At 39.0% G+C, this 18,363-nt stretch overlaps 1 protein-coding gene across 2 annotated transcripts in view; it reads left to right on the forward strand.

Moving 5' to 3' along the window:
- Positions 1 to 18,363, forward strand: part of LOC145996411 (uncharacterized) — an 83,882-nt gene that overhangs the window by 6,917 nt on the left and 58,602 nt on the right. For both annotated transcript variants that reach the window (XM_083132864.1, XM_083132865.1), the window contains exon 2: positions 129 to 290. In XM_083132864.1, the coding sequence (XP_082988990.1) occupies positions 129 to 290 (162 nt within the window). The remainder of the gene's footprint in view (positions 1 to 128; positions 291 to 18,363) is intronic.

The raw sequence follows: 18,363 nt of genomic DNA on the forward strand, positions 1-18,363 counted from the left end.
AATTTGTAATAAATATCTACTTTTGGGGTAGGCAAATAACATTTTCATAAAAACCTATTATTTACCTACACAGTTTGTAAATACCCATGCTCCAACCCTACTTATGAATTTAATTTTCTCCATCTCAGGTTACAGAGGATAACAGTTTGCCAAAGTTTGTGTGCTATTTGTGTGTAGACAAGCTAGAAGATTTCCAGGATTTCCACAGCATGTGTCATGAATCTGAAGACTTTCTCAAGGAATACCTGTCGTCTGCAGAAAAGGGGAGCAAGAGGAAGTCGAGTGTTAAGGTAAAGATAATTTTATACTTGAACAAATGGTGGCATGTGTAAAAGTAAGTCATACTTTATTTGTTCATGGTGTGGTAATACATAGATGCATTTTTAAAAATTAAAATTTTTATACCAGGGTGGCGACAGACCTGGAAAACCTGGAAAACCGGGAAAAGTCAGGGAATTTGAGGTGTCAAAAAAAGTCAGGGAAATGTCAGGGAATTTAGTCTTCATTTACTTCGAACACTCTTTTGACGAAAATTGTTATAACTTGGGCACTATGGGAGCAATCTACGTCGGATAACTTTTGTTTTTCAGCTAAAACATCAGCGCATGCAACCGTGTACAATTTAGAACACCGGACCGAGGAAGGGGGGCTTGGGGGGGCACGTCCCCCGAATTTCAATGGAAAAAACATAATAATCTGAAGTTTGTCCCCTCTTCTCCTGCTATTTTGGGTAGAAGATGCAAACTTTAGTATTCTTTCCAAAGAATGGACATTTCTCAAGATAATGAATCATGTATGGCACGAAAGAACATGAAACAAGTTGAATAATAAGCCAAAATGTGATTTTTTTTTACGAAAAATAGGTAATTTGCATATTGATCAGAATATTGTTATAACTCGGGCACTATGGGAGAAATCTACTTCGGATAAGTTTTGTTTTTCAGCTAAAACATCATAGCATGCAACCGTGTACAATTCAGAACGCCGAACCTAGGAAACTGGGGTTGGGGGAGTGACTACCGAATTTATATGTAAAAAAAACATAAAAAATTGAAGTTTGCCCCCTCTTCTGCTGATATTTGGGAAGAAGGCACGAACTTTAGTATTCTTTTCAAAGAATGGACATTTCTCAAGAGAATAAAACATGTTTCATGTTCTCGGGTGCCATACAAGTTGAATAATAAGCCAAAATGTGATTATTATTTTTTTTACAAAAAATAGGTAATTTGCATTTTTGGAGGAAAATTGTTATGACTCGGGCACTATAGGGGCAATCTACTTCGTCTAAGTTTTTTTTTTCAGCTAAAACATCATAGCATGCAACCGTGTACAATTCAGAACACCGAACCGAGGAAGATGGGGTGCCACCACCGAATTTCAATGAAAAAAAAACATAAAAATATGGAGTTTGCCCCCTCTTCTCCCGGTATTTTGGGGAGAATGCGCAAACCTTAGTATTCTCTCCAAATAATGGACATTTCCAAAGAGATTGAAACATGTTTCATGTTCCTGGGTGCCATACAAGTTGAATAATGAGCCAAAATGTGAAACTCTGCTCGGAAATGTGGCATGGATATGTTGCGGAGAGGGGGGAAGTTGGTCATCAATATGAATTTCCCAGGCTTGCTCGAGACCTGTGACAGAGTTTCCACCCAAACATAAGAGTATGAAGGTCCAGAAAGCACATAAAAAAAGGTAAAGTGTTCCCCTGTGCATAGCACCACGCCATGAAGGCGTATAGGGGGTGTGGGGGTAACGCCCCACACTTTCTTGATCCGGTCGTGACTGGGGGTGATGTGATCAGCATCACGCCCCTGACCGCCTTTACCCCCAGGGTTTCCCCCAGGTACCCATGTTATTCGACGCTGGGTGGGCGCCGGGGCCGCTTCCACCGGTAGCTCATTTCGTAATCAGCACCATGATACCATATGGTATCATCGGGGGAGTAAAGGTTAAGCCTCTAAATATTACGTGGAAAATGCATTGAATTATCATTTTTTCTTGTCCGTATGGGAGTAGTCAGTACTGTCAATAGGTGGATGGGATCGGAGCAGGTGGTGCCGTCCGATAGTTGTCGGACGTCGTAGTAAAGCATTTTGATGCACAAACTGAAGGAACATGGAAACAAATATGTTCCATTGATACAAACGATTTTTGTCGAATATCGCCACCCGACAAAGTATCTCACTACAACATGCGACAGAAATTGCATGGACTGCAACATCCAACAAAAATCGTATGCATAAACAAGAAGAGCTTTAGACTGCAAATATGCTGCTGGCATTTTATTTCTCTTCTGGCTCACTTCACCTTAATGTAGAAGTGCTTACGAAGGTTTTCTTTCATCATCCTGACGTATTACTGGTTTCGCACAACTTAACATTTACGTTTACAATGATATTGCACTATTCTTAGATATCAAGAAGAATCCATCCAAACGGGATATATATTGAATACTATCACGAAAAAGTGAAACATAAATCTGCATTGGTGAACGTTATAAAAATTGGCAAGTGCATGCTCCCAACCTCAAATTTACTACAACACTATTATTGCAATGAAATTAATGCCACTCTCTGTCCTGTCTGTTTAAACTCGTGAGAGATGGTCATTAATCTCTCACTGAGTAAGGTTAATGTCCAATATTATGAAATAAAAGACTAATAATAAATATGTAAATATTTTAATATCATATTTACTCGAATCATTCAATCATAAAAACAAATCACTTTCTTCAAGAATTGACTCTTCTCTGCCAGCCCTGGTAAATTTTAACTTCCCATCTACTGATTTATACGAGGGGTGGCCAGAAAGTAATTTCCGATTAGTAGCGATATTGATTTTTCGCAAACGCCAAAACCGTGAAAAATGGTAATTGCTGCAAAGTTATGTTTAGGAATGTGCAGTGATGTCTGGACACATTTTTCGCCCGTTCGAAATATCGAAATAATGCGAATTTGGCATAAAATGCGAATTGTTGACGTTTTTAGCGATTTTTTTAAAAGGAATGTCCTAAAACAACCAAAAATTCCATGAAATTCAACATTCTTGTCTTTTCTATGCCATGTTTGTGTACATAGAACATGCAAGTTTTCCAACATTTTACTCAAGAGTAAACTATAGAGTTATACGTACATGGAATAAATCAGACAGCCACATTAAATAATTTATTTCCCACGATTTTTTCAAATTCTATCAATGCATCACAGAGCAAAGTGGCAGGGTTCTAACAGGAGATCGAGTGTGTATCTACCGTTACACGGGAGCCACATCTTCGTATTTGTAGCACGAGATATGTTTTGAATTACCAAGCTAAGTGCGCACTATCAGCATTTGTCGAGTGAGTAATAATGGAGCTCAGTCGTTCGGGCATCTGACTACTATGCGAGAGATCCGGGGTCGATCCCCTGCGGGGGAGAACCGGGATGTTTTCCACCTATTCAAACTTCTCCGGTACCCACCCAGCAACATATGAAGCTGGTACCTTGAGGAAAACTTTTAGGGATATTATAACACCAAAGCCTTGTTTCCATGATATAAAAACTAAATATGCTGACCAAGGCAGAAATTTATTTTATTATAAAACATAAACTAAATGTAAGGATAAAGGTAGCCAGGAGTGTGGTGCTGTGATCAAGAAAGTGTGGGGTCCTAACTCCACACCCCTATACACCATTATGGAAAAGTGCAGGGGAGCACTTTACTTTTACTTCCTCAAAAATCTGTTCCAACATATCAAACTGTCTCGAAAATACGTAGACCATGTGACCTACTATTTAAAATAATCGTTTAAAAGCACAATGGAGTATTAAGTTTCGTTATATTTGGCAGATAAATGTTCTAAAACAAAAACGCGAATTTTGGGAAACTTAACACTAACAAGTCAAAAAAAAAATAATGCCAATTTTTGGTACCATAAAATATTGGTATCTGTCACGTGGGATTGATTGATTTTAATTTTTTGTGTGCGTCGCCACTTATGGTCATTATGCACCCTTCAGTATATACGGGGAAAATTGCATTATAAAATCCTTAAATTAAAATTAAAAAGGGGGGTATGCAAAATTACTTTCCCAAAATAACTTTCAAGATATCAAACTCTCAAGAAGAGGTGTAAGCCGTGTGACTTTCAATTTGAAACAGTAGTTTAAAAACACCATGAAGGTATAATTTCAGATATTTGCCAGAAAATGCGCTAAAATGAAAATGTGAATTTTGGGGAAAATAACACCGTATAGTAAAAAATAAAAAAATAAGAAAATACACCAATTTGAAAAAAACAAAACAAAATATCAATGTCCCTACCGATTAGGCATAAATAAAACAAGAATATCAGTTGTAATTTATTGCATTAGTAACAGTGAGTCCTAACATAATTTTCGGCATAATCACCACCGTTCTGGCATGTGTCGTAGCATGGCACTAAATTTTGTATGCCCATGACATATGTGTCTCACAGCAAAGACTGGAACTATCTCTACCGCAGTGTAGCTGTCAAATCCTTGCCCCACCAGAAACCTCTTCAGCTAAACAAAGAGATGAAAGTCGGTACATTCAAGGCCAGGGTTGTACAGGGAGTAGTCCAAGATCTCTCACCTGATGTGATGCAAAGGGCCCGCGTGTACTCAGCTGTATGGGGTTGTGTACATTAGATTGGCCTTCCGTGAATTGTCTGCACCATCGTCTGACCATACTAAGTATCACTCACGACGTCCGGTCTGCACACCTCACACGATTGCTGGTGCCTCTGTGCCAAATTGTGAGCGTGCAATGTAGGCTACATGGCAGTCGGTGGGAGACTTTATGAGAACTGCAATCTTTAACCTAGAACTATCCTAAACCGGCTGCATTGCAACTGTACCAGATTACAGCTACATGCCACTTCTTCCTGCCTGCATGTGTGTGTGTCGCTCTCCGACCACTAGTGCTGCATATAGGCACCATTGGAGCTTTTTTCAGGATGCCCCTCGTATATGAACTTTCAGAAGCTTTCATTATTAGAGAGTTCCGTTTTAATGTGTGGTTAAGCAAAATCAGGTATCTATGCAATGCAATTCTATAAATTCCTTGCGTTAAATTTCAAATACTTACATACCCTTTCCGTCAGCAATAATGTTAGTTTCAGAGTACTTTACTTGGATATACTCTACTGAAGCAGAAATCCCATTGATAATGTAAGGAAATATGACACTTTCTCTTGTACAATTCAATTGATTCACTTATATGCAAGAGTTCAGTTATTTGCTTCACAGAGAAGAAGAGAAGTAGCTTTATGCATTGAAAAATGAGTCCGCACTCATGGTTCTTGCAAGCAGAGAGTGGAAATATCAACATATAATACCGAGAATGTATAAGGAAGCTGATAAATTACAAATTGTATTTCTTAATCAATCACTCTTCACTCTTATCTCATTTAGTCGTAACTTTAAAAATAATCAAGTATTTTATTTTAAACTTACTGTGTATGACAAAATTCCATAATCCTTACTTAGCTTGTGAATTGTAATTTCCAAATTCACTATTTTGCAGATTGAATTCAAATCATAGAGAATAGAGAAATTAAGTCAATTTAATAGAAGATAATATTGGAACTTAGCAAGACCATATGTGGATCTGTATGAGTTTATTATTTCCATTTGCAAAAATAATCGATTTAGTTTAGTTTGTAATTGTCAGGGGAAAATGTAAATTTTGTCCTGGAAAACCTGGAAAATTCAGGGAATTTCATTTCTGCTTGTTTGTAGCCACCCTGTATACATGCTACTGCTAAGAATGGAATCATGTATTCTTTCGTGAAGACCCATAGTGAAAGTGGTATGTGGTTTTCTGGGCTCTTGTGTATAAAATTGTTTTTTTATTACTCTATTCTCCTCAATGTTTTGAATAGCAATGCATTTTTGTGGATGTAGGAGGTGACCCTTTCCAAAGACATCCAAATGACAACCTCGCTTACGCATAGCAGACTCTGGTCTGCATTGTTGCAGACTAACGAGACTCTAGCACTTGAGCCAGTATAATCCTCTGTAGGAATTGTGTTGTGTCGTCCATGTGTGTTTGCGATGTTCTTCATCCACTTCATCGTATCACCATTCATCCTCATCTTTGCAATTAACCAAAAGTGGCAGAAACCTGAAGTAAAATAAATCAAATCTTTCATTCATTCATTTTTGTACGCAATATGGACCTCATTGTAAACTTTTTGAAATTACATTCAGAATGAAATATACCTAGTCATATCATAAATTCTGTTACAAAGTTAGTAATGAACTACAGGCACACTAAGCAAGCTAATGTACTAATATTTGGATGTTACAAAGGTACAAGTCTTGTCAACACAGAGCACCAATCACTGTTCAAAATGGCCACCTCTGGCCTTCACACAGGCCCGAAGTTTCCGAGGACGGTCATTGATCACAGCACGCATGATCTCGAGGGTAAAGTCCACCACTGTCTTTACAAGAGAACGCTTCAGATTTGCAAGGTTTGGATGCCTGTTCATACAGACCATGCCATCAAAACGGACCACAACCTATAGTCCAATGAGCTGGGGTCGGGGCTGCTGGAGGGCCAATCAGCCGGAGCAATGAAATCAGCCACATTCCTCTGAAGCCACTCGTGTGTTGTCTTTGCCTTGTGGGCCGGTGCTGAGTCCTGCTGGAAGCTCCACGGCTGATTGTTGAACATGGTGGGGTCAACGATTTCACAAGTGGCTCCAACACTATCGCTTGGTACACTTTTGCAGTGTTTTCACACCATGTTCACAGAAGTGGTGGTCAGTTGTTGTGCCATCGTACGAAACCCACCCCCAAACCATCACTGAGGCAGGATGATGGCCTCTGAGGATCCGTGGCATGTTTTCACGAGCTTCCTGGGATGTCTAGACAAAAACATGGTTGTTTTTACGATTGTAAGACACTTCAATCGTGAAGATTTTTTTGTCCGTGAAAAGGATTCTCTTGTGGCCACCATTTGCATAACACTGAAGGAGTCCTTTTGTTTTCTGCTCCCTCTGGCCGTTAAGCTGTGGAGGGAGGAAGTGACCAGTACTTCACCAATAAACTACCAATAAGCTCACTTCATAGCATGCGACATCAAGATTTTCGAAATGTTCAGCTCTCGAGCCATCACTGCTTGTTTCCTGACAGAATTTCATTGAATCCGTGCTGCCACTGTTTTCACAAATTTCTGGCTCCTCTCGCTGCAAGGTCTACCTTTCTTGGGGCAGTCCTCAATTGTCCCTGTGTCACAGTATCTGTTGATGGTCCGATGCACTAACATCCTGCTGATATTCAGCTTTTTCAGGATGTTGAAAATGTCCAATGGTGATTTGCCCACTTTGTGCAGTGCGATTACTGCCACAGGGTTCTCGCATACACCCCACTCCATTCGATTCACAGTGAAATTCACCTTTCCGCTACCACAGCCGAACACACAATGATACTGGTTGTTGTTTGATCCAACATTGCAGGTTACCTTGCCAACCAGTGTTGCCATCCCTGTCTAAACTTTGTAACAGAATTTATGATATGACTAGGTATATATAAATAACCTGAACTAAATATTGCAATATTTAAAAATATGATTTAAAATTCAATGACGTGCATAAATATTTTACTTAAAATGTATGTGTCACTGCACTCATCGTAATATAATAGTAATAAATGTCATACCTGGAGTGGATAATAAAAATGCCATATTCAGTGTTCAATATTCTAACAAGGGTCTTCCCCAGGAACTTTGTAAAATGAGGAAATTAAAAGGCCAAGTTGGAGAAGGACAAAGGCAGTTTTGTGTTAAAACTTTCCTGATAGAGATCTTTGTTTAGTAGATCTAAACACTGAACTTTCTTTTTATGAATCACTCCCAGTATGTCTTGCATTTTATTTAACAAGATCGGATAGCAAACAGTGGAACCCTAATTTTAATTTCTTAATTTTATTTTTTCCCACCTTTTAAGTTCTATACTACTGTCCCCCGAGGAATGTTTATTCTAAGTTACACTGTAAATACAATAACTGTTATGCATTTTCTGACTTGGAGCAGCATGAAAAGTTCATATAAGGCACAGACACAATGAACCACAGAAGTTATTAACCAATTAATGTGTCGACCAGCCCATGCTCTTTCTTATCCTAGTAACACAATTATTATATGAATAGCTGGCCCCCGTGGCAGAGTGGTTAGCACATCGTACTATGATGCCAGGTGTCCTGGGTTCGAATTCTGTCCTAGGCATCGGCATCAATGTCATTATATCATCATTCATCCCCATCTTTGCAATCAGCCACAGGAAAGTGAAGTAAAATAAATCAGAACAATCACTTATTAAATGGATATTTTTGAACCTGCAAATGTATTTTCAACTAATCATTTTTCTTGAGATTTCTGCACAGTGCCAGAGAAAGTTGTCTATTGTGAAATATGTGAGATCATTTTTAAGAAAGTAACTGACTACTTATATTATTGTGGAGGATGAAATTACTGCATAGTCTTTGGCCAAATGTAGCACATATTGCCAAAAGTTTTGGCAATAATCTCATTCTCTCAGCAGAAACATTTTTCCAGGGATGGGACAGATTAATTGGTACACTGTTGGTATTGGCCAATATAGGCATATTGGTTTATCGATAAAATTACCGATAATTTTACTGCATCCAATGTATCTATAAATATCTAATAATGTATTGTAATATTCTGCCATTTTGTTATAATTTTTATGGGATATAAACATACAATCTCCATACTTTTGTTGAAAGTAAATCTCTAAATATGCAGCTTCTTTCCCTTGCATTCAAGTGGTAACACACACTTATTAAGGAGATGAATGAAGCATTTAGATTCTTCAAGGATCATTTAAGATTTTATATAGGATCAGTCGAAGATTGGTTATCGGCATTGGTAATTTTCATATTGACTCCTCCCTAATTTTTCTATATATCACTGAAGTACCAATCTATGATGTGCACTACGTCATTGACATCACTGTAGTGGATCTTCTAGCATTTCCGAACCTCAATACTCAACCAGTGGGCCCTCTAAATTTGCACCATGACTCCTTGGGCTATGGTGCAGCACAATCGGATGTCTACCAAGAATTTTTCTCATTTCTGACATAACACTGGACATATCCAGAAAGTTACTGTAATACCCACTGTTCAGAGTGACAAAGGAGAACGACCTTGTAGTTGTAGGCAATGAGATGCACCACCTAAATGTTGGTGGGTGCTTGTCAGAACTTTCACAGTGTTGGCAAATTAGTATGGTGAACCAATGTTGGATATCGAAGTGCTTCATCACCACAAGCCTGCACAAGTCCTTTGTGACACTTTGCAGCATTTCTTCCACATACAATTTGAATTTTGATGTACAGATTTAGTTCTTTTCATTTGAACATCATTTAAGATTGCACTACCCAAGTCAGCATAGTGCTACCACCACATATCACTCTGAGGAAATTTGACATGTCATGTGTAGAGGCAGGTATAAGGTCATTATCGGATTCCGTGATTCATTGTTGCTACCAGTGGTAAATGGTGGGCATTTTGTTAATCACTTTTTTTAAGTGCTCCCTGTTTTTTGTTACATTAAGGCTTGATTCACATATACGCTCAAGCAACACTCAGGTCACTCTCCCGTAATGCCCTGCTCACGGTCAGGGGGTATCCACACTAGCGGTCAAGCTTCGCCCCAGTCAAGGTATGATCAACGTGATTCTGGTGTTGGTTTCTTCACAGAGGACACAGATTTTTTTGTATAAAAAGCCTGCCGATTGCACTAACTGCAATATTTAAGAGATTTTCAACGACGCAGTGCTGGCGTTAATTAGAAGAAAAATAATTGTGAATAGGGGGTTCATTGACTTGGTTGATTTACTTTGCTTTTATGACAGTTTTGACTAATCGTGAGGATGAGAATGAGTGGTAATATTATTAAATTGATGAAGGAACATCCATGTCCAGGCTGGGATTCGAAACTGGTGTCTTAGCATGCTGTGTTAACCACTCAGGCAGGAGGTTGGCTATTATAAATATGTTGTTTATTGATGTTATACTTTGTGTTTGAAAGTGGCAAACATTTATTCACAACTACAATGTGCAAAACTGTAAATGTCAACAATGGTAACAATACTTTGTCGGTCTAGGTTTGACATGAAAATCAGAACAGAATTAAGAGGAAAATATTGTGGGATTTTTTTTTGCTCAATGCCCCCGTCAATCAATGTTATCATTTATCTCCTTTTTATGTGTTTCAATAGGTCTTTGCCTTCTGACGGCTCATCTTTTACGCACAAAACTGGGTTACGTATCCTCTGCAACAGGGCTCAAGACTGCTACTGAACTGTATCAGACATTCACATCAAGGATCGAGCTTCTCAAGGTCAAGCTCTGCCCCCTCACGCTCCAGTCAAGTGTTCTTTCCAGCCGATTGTGACCGAAGTGCGAGCTGAGCATGATCGAATGAACCTTGACCGGAGCACCAGGTGTGAATGCTTCTCTTTAAAAATCATTCAATGATATTTGACTGGACCATGGGGGGAGGGTGATCTGAGCGTTACTGGACTGTAAATGTAAATCAGGCTTAAAGAGTATAGCTATCTCTTGTGTGTTGCACTGTGCCATGAATGCAGATTCAAGTTGCAGAAGTACTGTACATCCCAAGTATTTTCAGTCTGTCATAGGCCGTGTCCGAATTGGCAAGTGCTCAATCCCATTCTCTCCCGTTGCTTTTGTGTGTTGGCGAAGTGGTCCAAATCTACGTGTCCCCTTGTAGTATGGTTGCTACTTTTCCCACCAGGTGTCAGCTCAAACATTATTACCCATCGCACTCTGGGGTGCAGGTGCACAGTACGGAAGCACAAGGCAGATGCCAAGTAAACATCACAATGATTTCCACCTATTTACTTTTCATATTAAAAATGTGGCATGTGATTTCTTCAATTAATATTTTTCTACATACAGCGTCATCAAAAAAATATCAAAGTAACACTGAGTTTTACGTCATCTATTCAGTAAATGTTGCCTCTGCAAAGTGGCAGTTGCATTATGGCTGCCAGGTGCAGGGCCCCAGTGAATTAAAGCCTACTTGTGTTGCACCTTCCACCTCTCCCCTCCAACTCCACTTGCAAGGGTGGAATGGTGCTCTAAAATGTATGTTACCCTAGGATCCGAGCGCTTCAAGTTCTGTCGGTTGCGGGACTTTTTGAGTCAGCTGTGAACATGGTGCCAATCACTTCTTTCCTGCCAAGGTTGTTCCTGTCTGTAAGTGTTGCCACCTATGAATCAGAACAGGCTTCCCCGATGGCGCAGTGGTAGCGTCGTCGCCTTGTAATCAAGGGGTCCCGGGTTCGATTCCCGGGGGAGGCACATAGTGGTTCGGATCCCACTTTAAACTGTAGGTCCAGTCCCGATTAGCCTTACTGTGCATAAAGTGGACTTACAACAACAAATCAAACAAATCCAACTATGAATCAGAACTTTGTCAGCATCATCAGGATCTTCAGCCTGAGTGGCAAAGTACATGTTATAAGGAGGAAAGTTGCATCAGAAAATTACCATCTAAAATACGATGAAACCTGTAAAATATCCACAGGTATTTATTCAGGGGTGGTCCCTCTGATAAAACATCAATATTCACAAAATTATTCGAAGGGACTGTGTAAAACATTGTAATACTCCAAAAACTGAACCTGCTTTGCAACACAAGGAAAATGCCTCATTAACTCTTTCGCTGCGGAATTCTCTGGCACACAATATCCCTTGGCTGCGTAATTAAATTTGAAAAAATATTTTTTTTATAAACAAATAGTTTTCACAATTACATTGCATTATATATGAGAGAGAACTTACAAAATTCATTCTTGCACTGGAAAACCATTCTGTAGTCCCTGGTGGTATGATATTTTGAAAAATTTTGAAATATTTTGAAATTTTGAAAAATTTTGAAATTTTGAAATTTTGAAAAAAAATTTTAGAAAGAATAATTTTAAAAAATTACATTGCAAAATATGTTATAGAGAAATTACAAAAGTCATTCCTTGCACCGGCAAACCATTCTGTAGTCCCTGATGGTATGGTATTTCTCAAAACACGGGATGACACTGAGTGGTGGAGCGGCGTGGAAATTCGTAAGTAGTATCAAGATACTGGGTGGTGAAAACTTCAGTTTGTTCTGCTGTGTGTTCAAATACTGAGGGGGGGAAATATTTGATAAAACAAGAAAATGGTGTGCTAAATACTGTACTGTCACCAAGTAACTTAGCACTTGCCTGTGTCTAACTTCCCGCACCTAGATCAATGCTGCTTTGCACTCTGCTCCATAATGTTACTGACGGCGGTACAAATTCTTCATCAGACACTACACAATCACTGTCACCGTTTGAAGTCTCATAAAAACTGTCGCTATTATCGTCACAATTTAATTCACCTTCTGATTCAACAGTTGAGTAACATCATTATCAGACAAGTGTTGACGACTTGACGAAGCCATGTTGTTTACATTCGAACATGCATTTGAAACTGACATGTCAGAGCACTCAACTCTCGTATTCTAAACGGAGGCGTAATTAGCGACATCATACGGATATAAACAAAACTACAAGTTCAAATAGTTCCAAATAGTATCTACAGATGTCTGAAGGCTACTAAAAGCAACGTACTGCGGAAATGCGACACCCGCAGCGAGTGGAAGTATGAACTCGCAATAATGCGACTTCTGCAGAGCAAGGCACCTGGCATGCTGTGCATAAATGCGACGACCGCAGCGAAAGAGTTAAGCAATCAATGTGCCATTCTTAAGTTGATAAGTTCAGCATGAGACTATATTTTTCAATAATGCTGATGGAATAATTCAATAATGTTCGTTAAATGACAATGGCTCCTTACCACAAGAATATAATTATTCTTTAGTTGCTTCTGTAACCACACATGTATGTCTTTCCAGTGACTTATTGCAAGGGTTGGTAGGGCCCCCTCGATGGAGCAGTGGTAGAGTCCTCGCATTGTAATCAAGGGGTTGAGGCACATAGTGGTTCGGATTCCACTTTAAACTATGGGTCCAGTCCCGATTAGCCTTACTGTGAACAAAGTGGATTTAAAACAACAAATCAAAATTAAAAAACAAATTATTGCAATGGTTGGCTATTGTACTTGACCCAATAAAATAAACTTATTGTGCGAGGCAGATTCATATGAACCAAAAATAGCCCCAAAAAATTAATTTACCTCAAAATGACAACAATGTATTCACTTGTTTAAATTTTTGATTCATTTAAAAGTTTGTTAAGGAGTTTAGTTTGTGTTTTAAGTGCACAGTAAGGCTAATCAGGACTGAACCTACAGTTTAAAATGGAATTCGAACCCCTATGTGCCTCCACCGGGTATCGAACCTGGTACCCTTTGATTACAAGGCAACAATGCTACCACTGTGCCATCAGCGAGGCATCATTTGTTAAGGGGGATTCTCAAATTCGGTTTTCACGAAATCTAGAAAAATAATATGTGACTGAAGAAATTGTACAGTTTGTGAAGATAATTACTTTTAACACGTTGCATGTTTTAGGCTGTCTCAATAGTATACAATTGCAAATAATACTACTTGCCCAGAGATATGATAATCTACATAGCAGGGTGGCGACAGACCTGGAAAACCTGGAAAAGTCAGGGAATTTGAGGTGTCAAAAAAAGTAAGGGAAATGTCAGGGAATTTAGTCTTCATTGACTTCTTTTTTATTTATTTATTTAAAGATATCCTTATGGAACTCTGCACGGGAGCAGGAAGTCTCATTCGTAAGTTTCGGCATCAACTTTTAGGCCCCTTTTATGCGCAACACAACCATGGCGCCAGAAACCAGTGATGGCAGGAGGAGAGAGAGAGAAATTTCACTCGCCCGGGCTTCTCGGCGGGAATTTTAAATTCGAACACTCTTTGGAGGAAAATTGTTATAACTCTGGCACTATGGGAGCAATCTACTTCGGATAACTTTTGTTTTGCAGCTAAAACATCAGCGCATGCAACCGTGTACAATTCAGAATGCCGAACCGAGGAAGGGGAGTTTGGGGGCACGACCTCCGAATTTCAATGGAAAAAAGCAAAAATCTGGAGTTTGCCCCCTCTTCTCCCACTATTTTGGAGAGAAGGCTCGAACTTTAGTATTCTCTCGAAAGAATGGACATTTCTCAAGAGAATGAAATATGTTTCATGTTCTTGGGTGCCATATAAGTTGAATAATGAGCCAAAATGTGATTATTTTTTTATGAAAAATAGGTAATTTGCAATTTTGGAGGAAAATTGTTATAACTCGGGCACTATGGGAGCAATCTACTTCGGATAAGTTTTGTTTTTCAGCTTAAACATCAGAGCATGCAACCGTGTACAATCCAAAACGCCGAACCGAGGAAGGGGGTTTGGGGGGGCGCGACCCCGAATTTCAATGGAAAAAACAAAAATTTGGAGTTTGCCCCCTCTTCTCCCACTATTTTGGGGAGAAGGCGCGAACTTTAGTATTCTCTTCAAACAATGGACATTTCTCAAGAGAATGAAATATGTTTCATGTTCTTGGGTGCCATACAAGTTGAATAATGAGCCAAAATGTGATTATTTTTTATGAAAAATAGGTAATTTGCAATTTTGGAGGAGAATTGTTATAACTCGGGCACTATGGGAGGAATCTACTTCGGATAAGTTTTGTTTTACAGTTAAAACATCAGAGAATGCAACCGTGTACAATTCAGAACGCCGAACCGAGGAAGGGGGATTTGGGGGGCGCGACCTCCGAATTTCAATTGAAAGAAACAGAAATCTGGAGTTTGCCCCCCTTCTCCCACTATTTTGGGGAGAAGGCGCGATCTTTAGTATTCTTTTTATAGATTGGACATTTCTCAAGAGAATGAAACATGTTTAATATTCTTGGGTGCCATACAAGTTTAATAATGATCCAAAATGTGATTATTTTTTTTTTTTTACGAAAAATAGGTAATTTGCATTTTTGTAGGAGAATTGTTATAACTCGGGCACTATGGGAGGAATCTACTTCGGATAAGTTTTGTTTTGCAGCTAAAACATCAGCGCATACAAACGTGTACAATTCAGAATGCCGAACCGAGGAAAGGGGGTTTGGAGGGCGCGACCTCCCAATTTCAATGAAAAACAAACAACAAAAATCTGGATTTGTGTCCCCCTTCTCACACTATTTTGGGGAGAAGGCGCAAACCTTAGTATTCCCTTCAAAGAATGGACGTTTCCAAAGAGAATGAAACATGTTTCATGTTCTTGGGTGCCATACAAGTTGAATAATAAGCCAAAATGTGAAACTCTGTTTTTTTTATGAAAAATAGATAACCGTGTACAATTCAGAATGCCGAACCGAGGAAGGGGGGTTTGGGGGCGCGACTACCGAATTTCAATGAAAAAACTCCACAAAAACCGGGGGAGTAAAGGTTAAGCCTCTAAATATTACGTGAAAATTTCTTGGAATTATCATTTTTTCTTGTCCATATGGGAGTAGTAAGGGGACTTGTCAACAGATGGAGGGGATAAGAGCAGGTGGCGCCGGCCGATAGTTGTCAGACGTCGTAGTAAGGCATTTTGTTGGAGAAACTGAAGGAACATGGAAACAAATAGGTTCCATTGATGCATACGATTTTTGTCGAATATCGCCACCCGACAAAGTATCTCACAGAAATTGCATGGACTGCAACATCCAACAAAAATCGTATGCATAAACAAGAAGAGCTTTAGACTGCAAATATGCTGCTGGAATTTTATTACTCTTCTGGCTCACTTCACCTTATTTAATGTACCAGTGCTTACAAAGGTCTTCATCATCCTGACGTATTACTGGTTTCGCACAAGTTAACATACGTTTACAATGACATTGCACTATTCTTAGATATCAAGAAGAATCCAACCAAACGGGATATATATTGAATACTATCACGAAAAAGTAAATCATAAATCTGCATTGGTGAACGTTATAAAAATTGGCAGGTGCAAGCTCCCAACCTCAAATTTACTACAACACTATTATTGCAATGAAATTAATGCCACTCTCTGTCCTGTCTGTTTAAACTCGTGAGAGATGGTCATTAATCTCTCACTGAGTAAGGTTAATGTCCAATATTATGAAATAAAATACTAATAATAAATATGTAAATATTTTAATATCATATTTACTCGAGTCATTCAATCATAAAAGCAAATCACTTTCTTCAAGAATTGACTTTTCTCTGCCAGCCCTGCTACATTTTCACTTTCCATCTACTGATTTATACGAGGGGTGGCCAGAAAGTAATTTCTGATTAGTAGGGACATTGATTTTTTGCAAACGCCAAAACCGTGCAAAATGGTAATTGCTGCGAAGTTATGTTTAGGAATGGGCAGTGATGTCTGGACACATTTTTTGCCCGTTTCAAATATCGAAATAATGCGAATTTGGCATAAAATGCGAACTGTTGGCGTTTTTAGCGATTTTTTAAAGAAATGTCTAAAACAACGAAAAATTTCATGAAATCCAACATTTTTGTCTTTTCTAGGACATGTTTGTGTACATAGAACATGCAAGTTTTCCAACATTTTATTCAAAAGTAAACTATAGGGTTATACGTACATTGAATAATTCCGACAGCCACATTAAATCATGTATTTCCCACGATTTTTGCAACTTCTATCAAAACCATTTGCATCACAGAGCAATGTGGCAGGGTTCTAACAGGAGATTGAGTGCATATCTACCGTCACACGGGAGCTACATCTTTGTATTTGTCATACGAGATATGTTTTGATCACCAAGCTAAGTGCGCGCAATCGGCATTTGTCGAGCGAGTAATAATGGAGCTCAGTCGTTAGGCCATCTTGACTACTATGCGAGAGACCCGGGGTCGATCCCTGCGGGGGAGAACCGGGATGTTTTCCACCTATTCAAACTGCTCCGGCACCCACCCAGCATCATATGAAGTGGGTACCTTGAGGAAACTTTGAGGGATAAAGGTAGTCAGGAGCGTGGTGCTGATCACATTACCCCCACCTTCAGCCGTGATCAAGAAAGTGTGGTGCCCTAACTCCACACCCCTATACACCTTCATGGAAAAGTGCAAGGGAGCACTTTACTTTTACTTCCTCAAAAATCTGTTCCAACATATCAAACTGTCATGAAAATACTAGACCATGTGACCTACAATTTAAAATAATCATTTAAAAGCACAATGGAGTATTAAGTTTCGGTATATTTGGCAGATAAATGTTCTAAAACAAAAACGCGGATTTTGGGAAACGTAACACTAACAAGTCAAAGAAAGATAATACCAATTTTTGGTGCCATAATATATCGGTATCTGTCACGTGAGATTGATTTATTTTAATTTTTTGGGTGCGTCGCCACTTATGGTCATTATGCACCCTTCAGTATATACGAGGAAAATTCCATTATCTAAAATCCTTACCTTAAAATTAAGAAAGGGGTATGGAAAATAACTTTCCCAAAATAACTTTCAAGATATCAAACTCTCACTAAGAGACATAAGCCATGTGACTTACAATTTGAAACAGTATAGTTTAAAAACACCATGAAGGTATAATTTCAGATATTGGGCAGAAAATGCGCTAAAATGAAAATGTGAATTTTGAGAAAAATAACACCCAATAGTAAAAAATAAAAAAATAAGAAAATACACCAATTTGAAAAAAAATAATAAAATATCAAGGTCCCTATGGATTAGGCATAAATAAAACAAGAATATCATTTGTAATTTATTGCATTAGTAACAGCGAGTCCTAACCTAATTTTCGGCATAATCACCAACGTTGTTCTGGCATTTGTCGTAGCAAGGCACTAAATTTTGTATGCCCATGTTATATGTGTCTGACAGCAAAGACTGGATCTATCTGTACAGCAGTGTAGCTGTCAAATCCTTGCCCTGCCAGAAACCTCTTCAGTTAAACAAAGAGATGAAAGTCGGTACATTCAAGGACAGGGCTGTACAGGGAGTGGTCCAAGATCTCTCACCTGAAGTGATGCAAAGGGCCCGTGGGTACTCGGCTGGATGGGCTTGTGCACATTCGATTGGCCTTCCGTGAATTGTCTGCACCATCGTCTGACCATACTATCACTCACGACGTCCGGTCTGCACACCTCACATGATTGCTGGTGCAATCTTTAACCTAGAACTGTCCTAAAACGGTTGCATTGCAACTGTACCAGATTACAACTGCATGCCACTTCTTCCTGCCTGCATGTGTATGTGTGTCGCTCTCCGACCACTAGTGCTGCGTATAGGCACCATTGGAGCTTTTTTCAGGATGCCCCTCGTATATGAACTTTCAGAAGCTTTTATTATTAGAGTGTTCCTATTTTAATGTGTGGTTAGCTAA

Source organism: Lepisma saccharinum, chromosome 12 (assembly GCF_977018435.1).
Source record: "Lepisma saccharinum chromosome 12, izLepSacc3.1, whole genome shotgun sequence".
In the NCBI taxonomy this organism is placed as follows: domain Eukaryota; kingdom Metazoa; phylum Arthropoda; class Insecta; order Zygentoma; family Lepismatidae; genus Lepisma; species Lepisma saccharinum.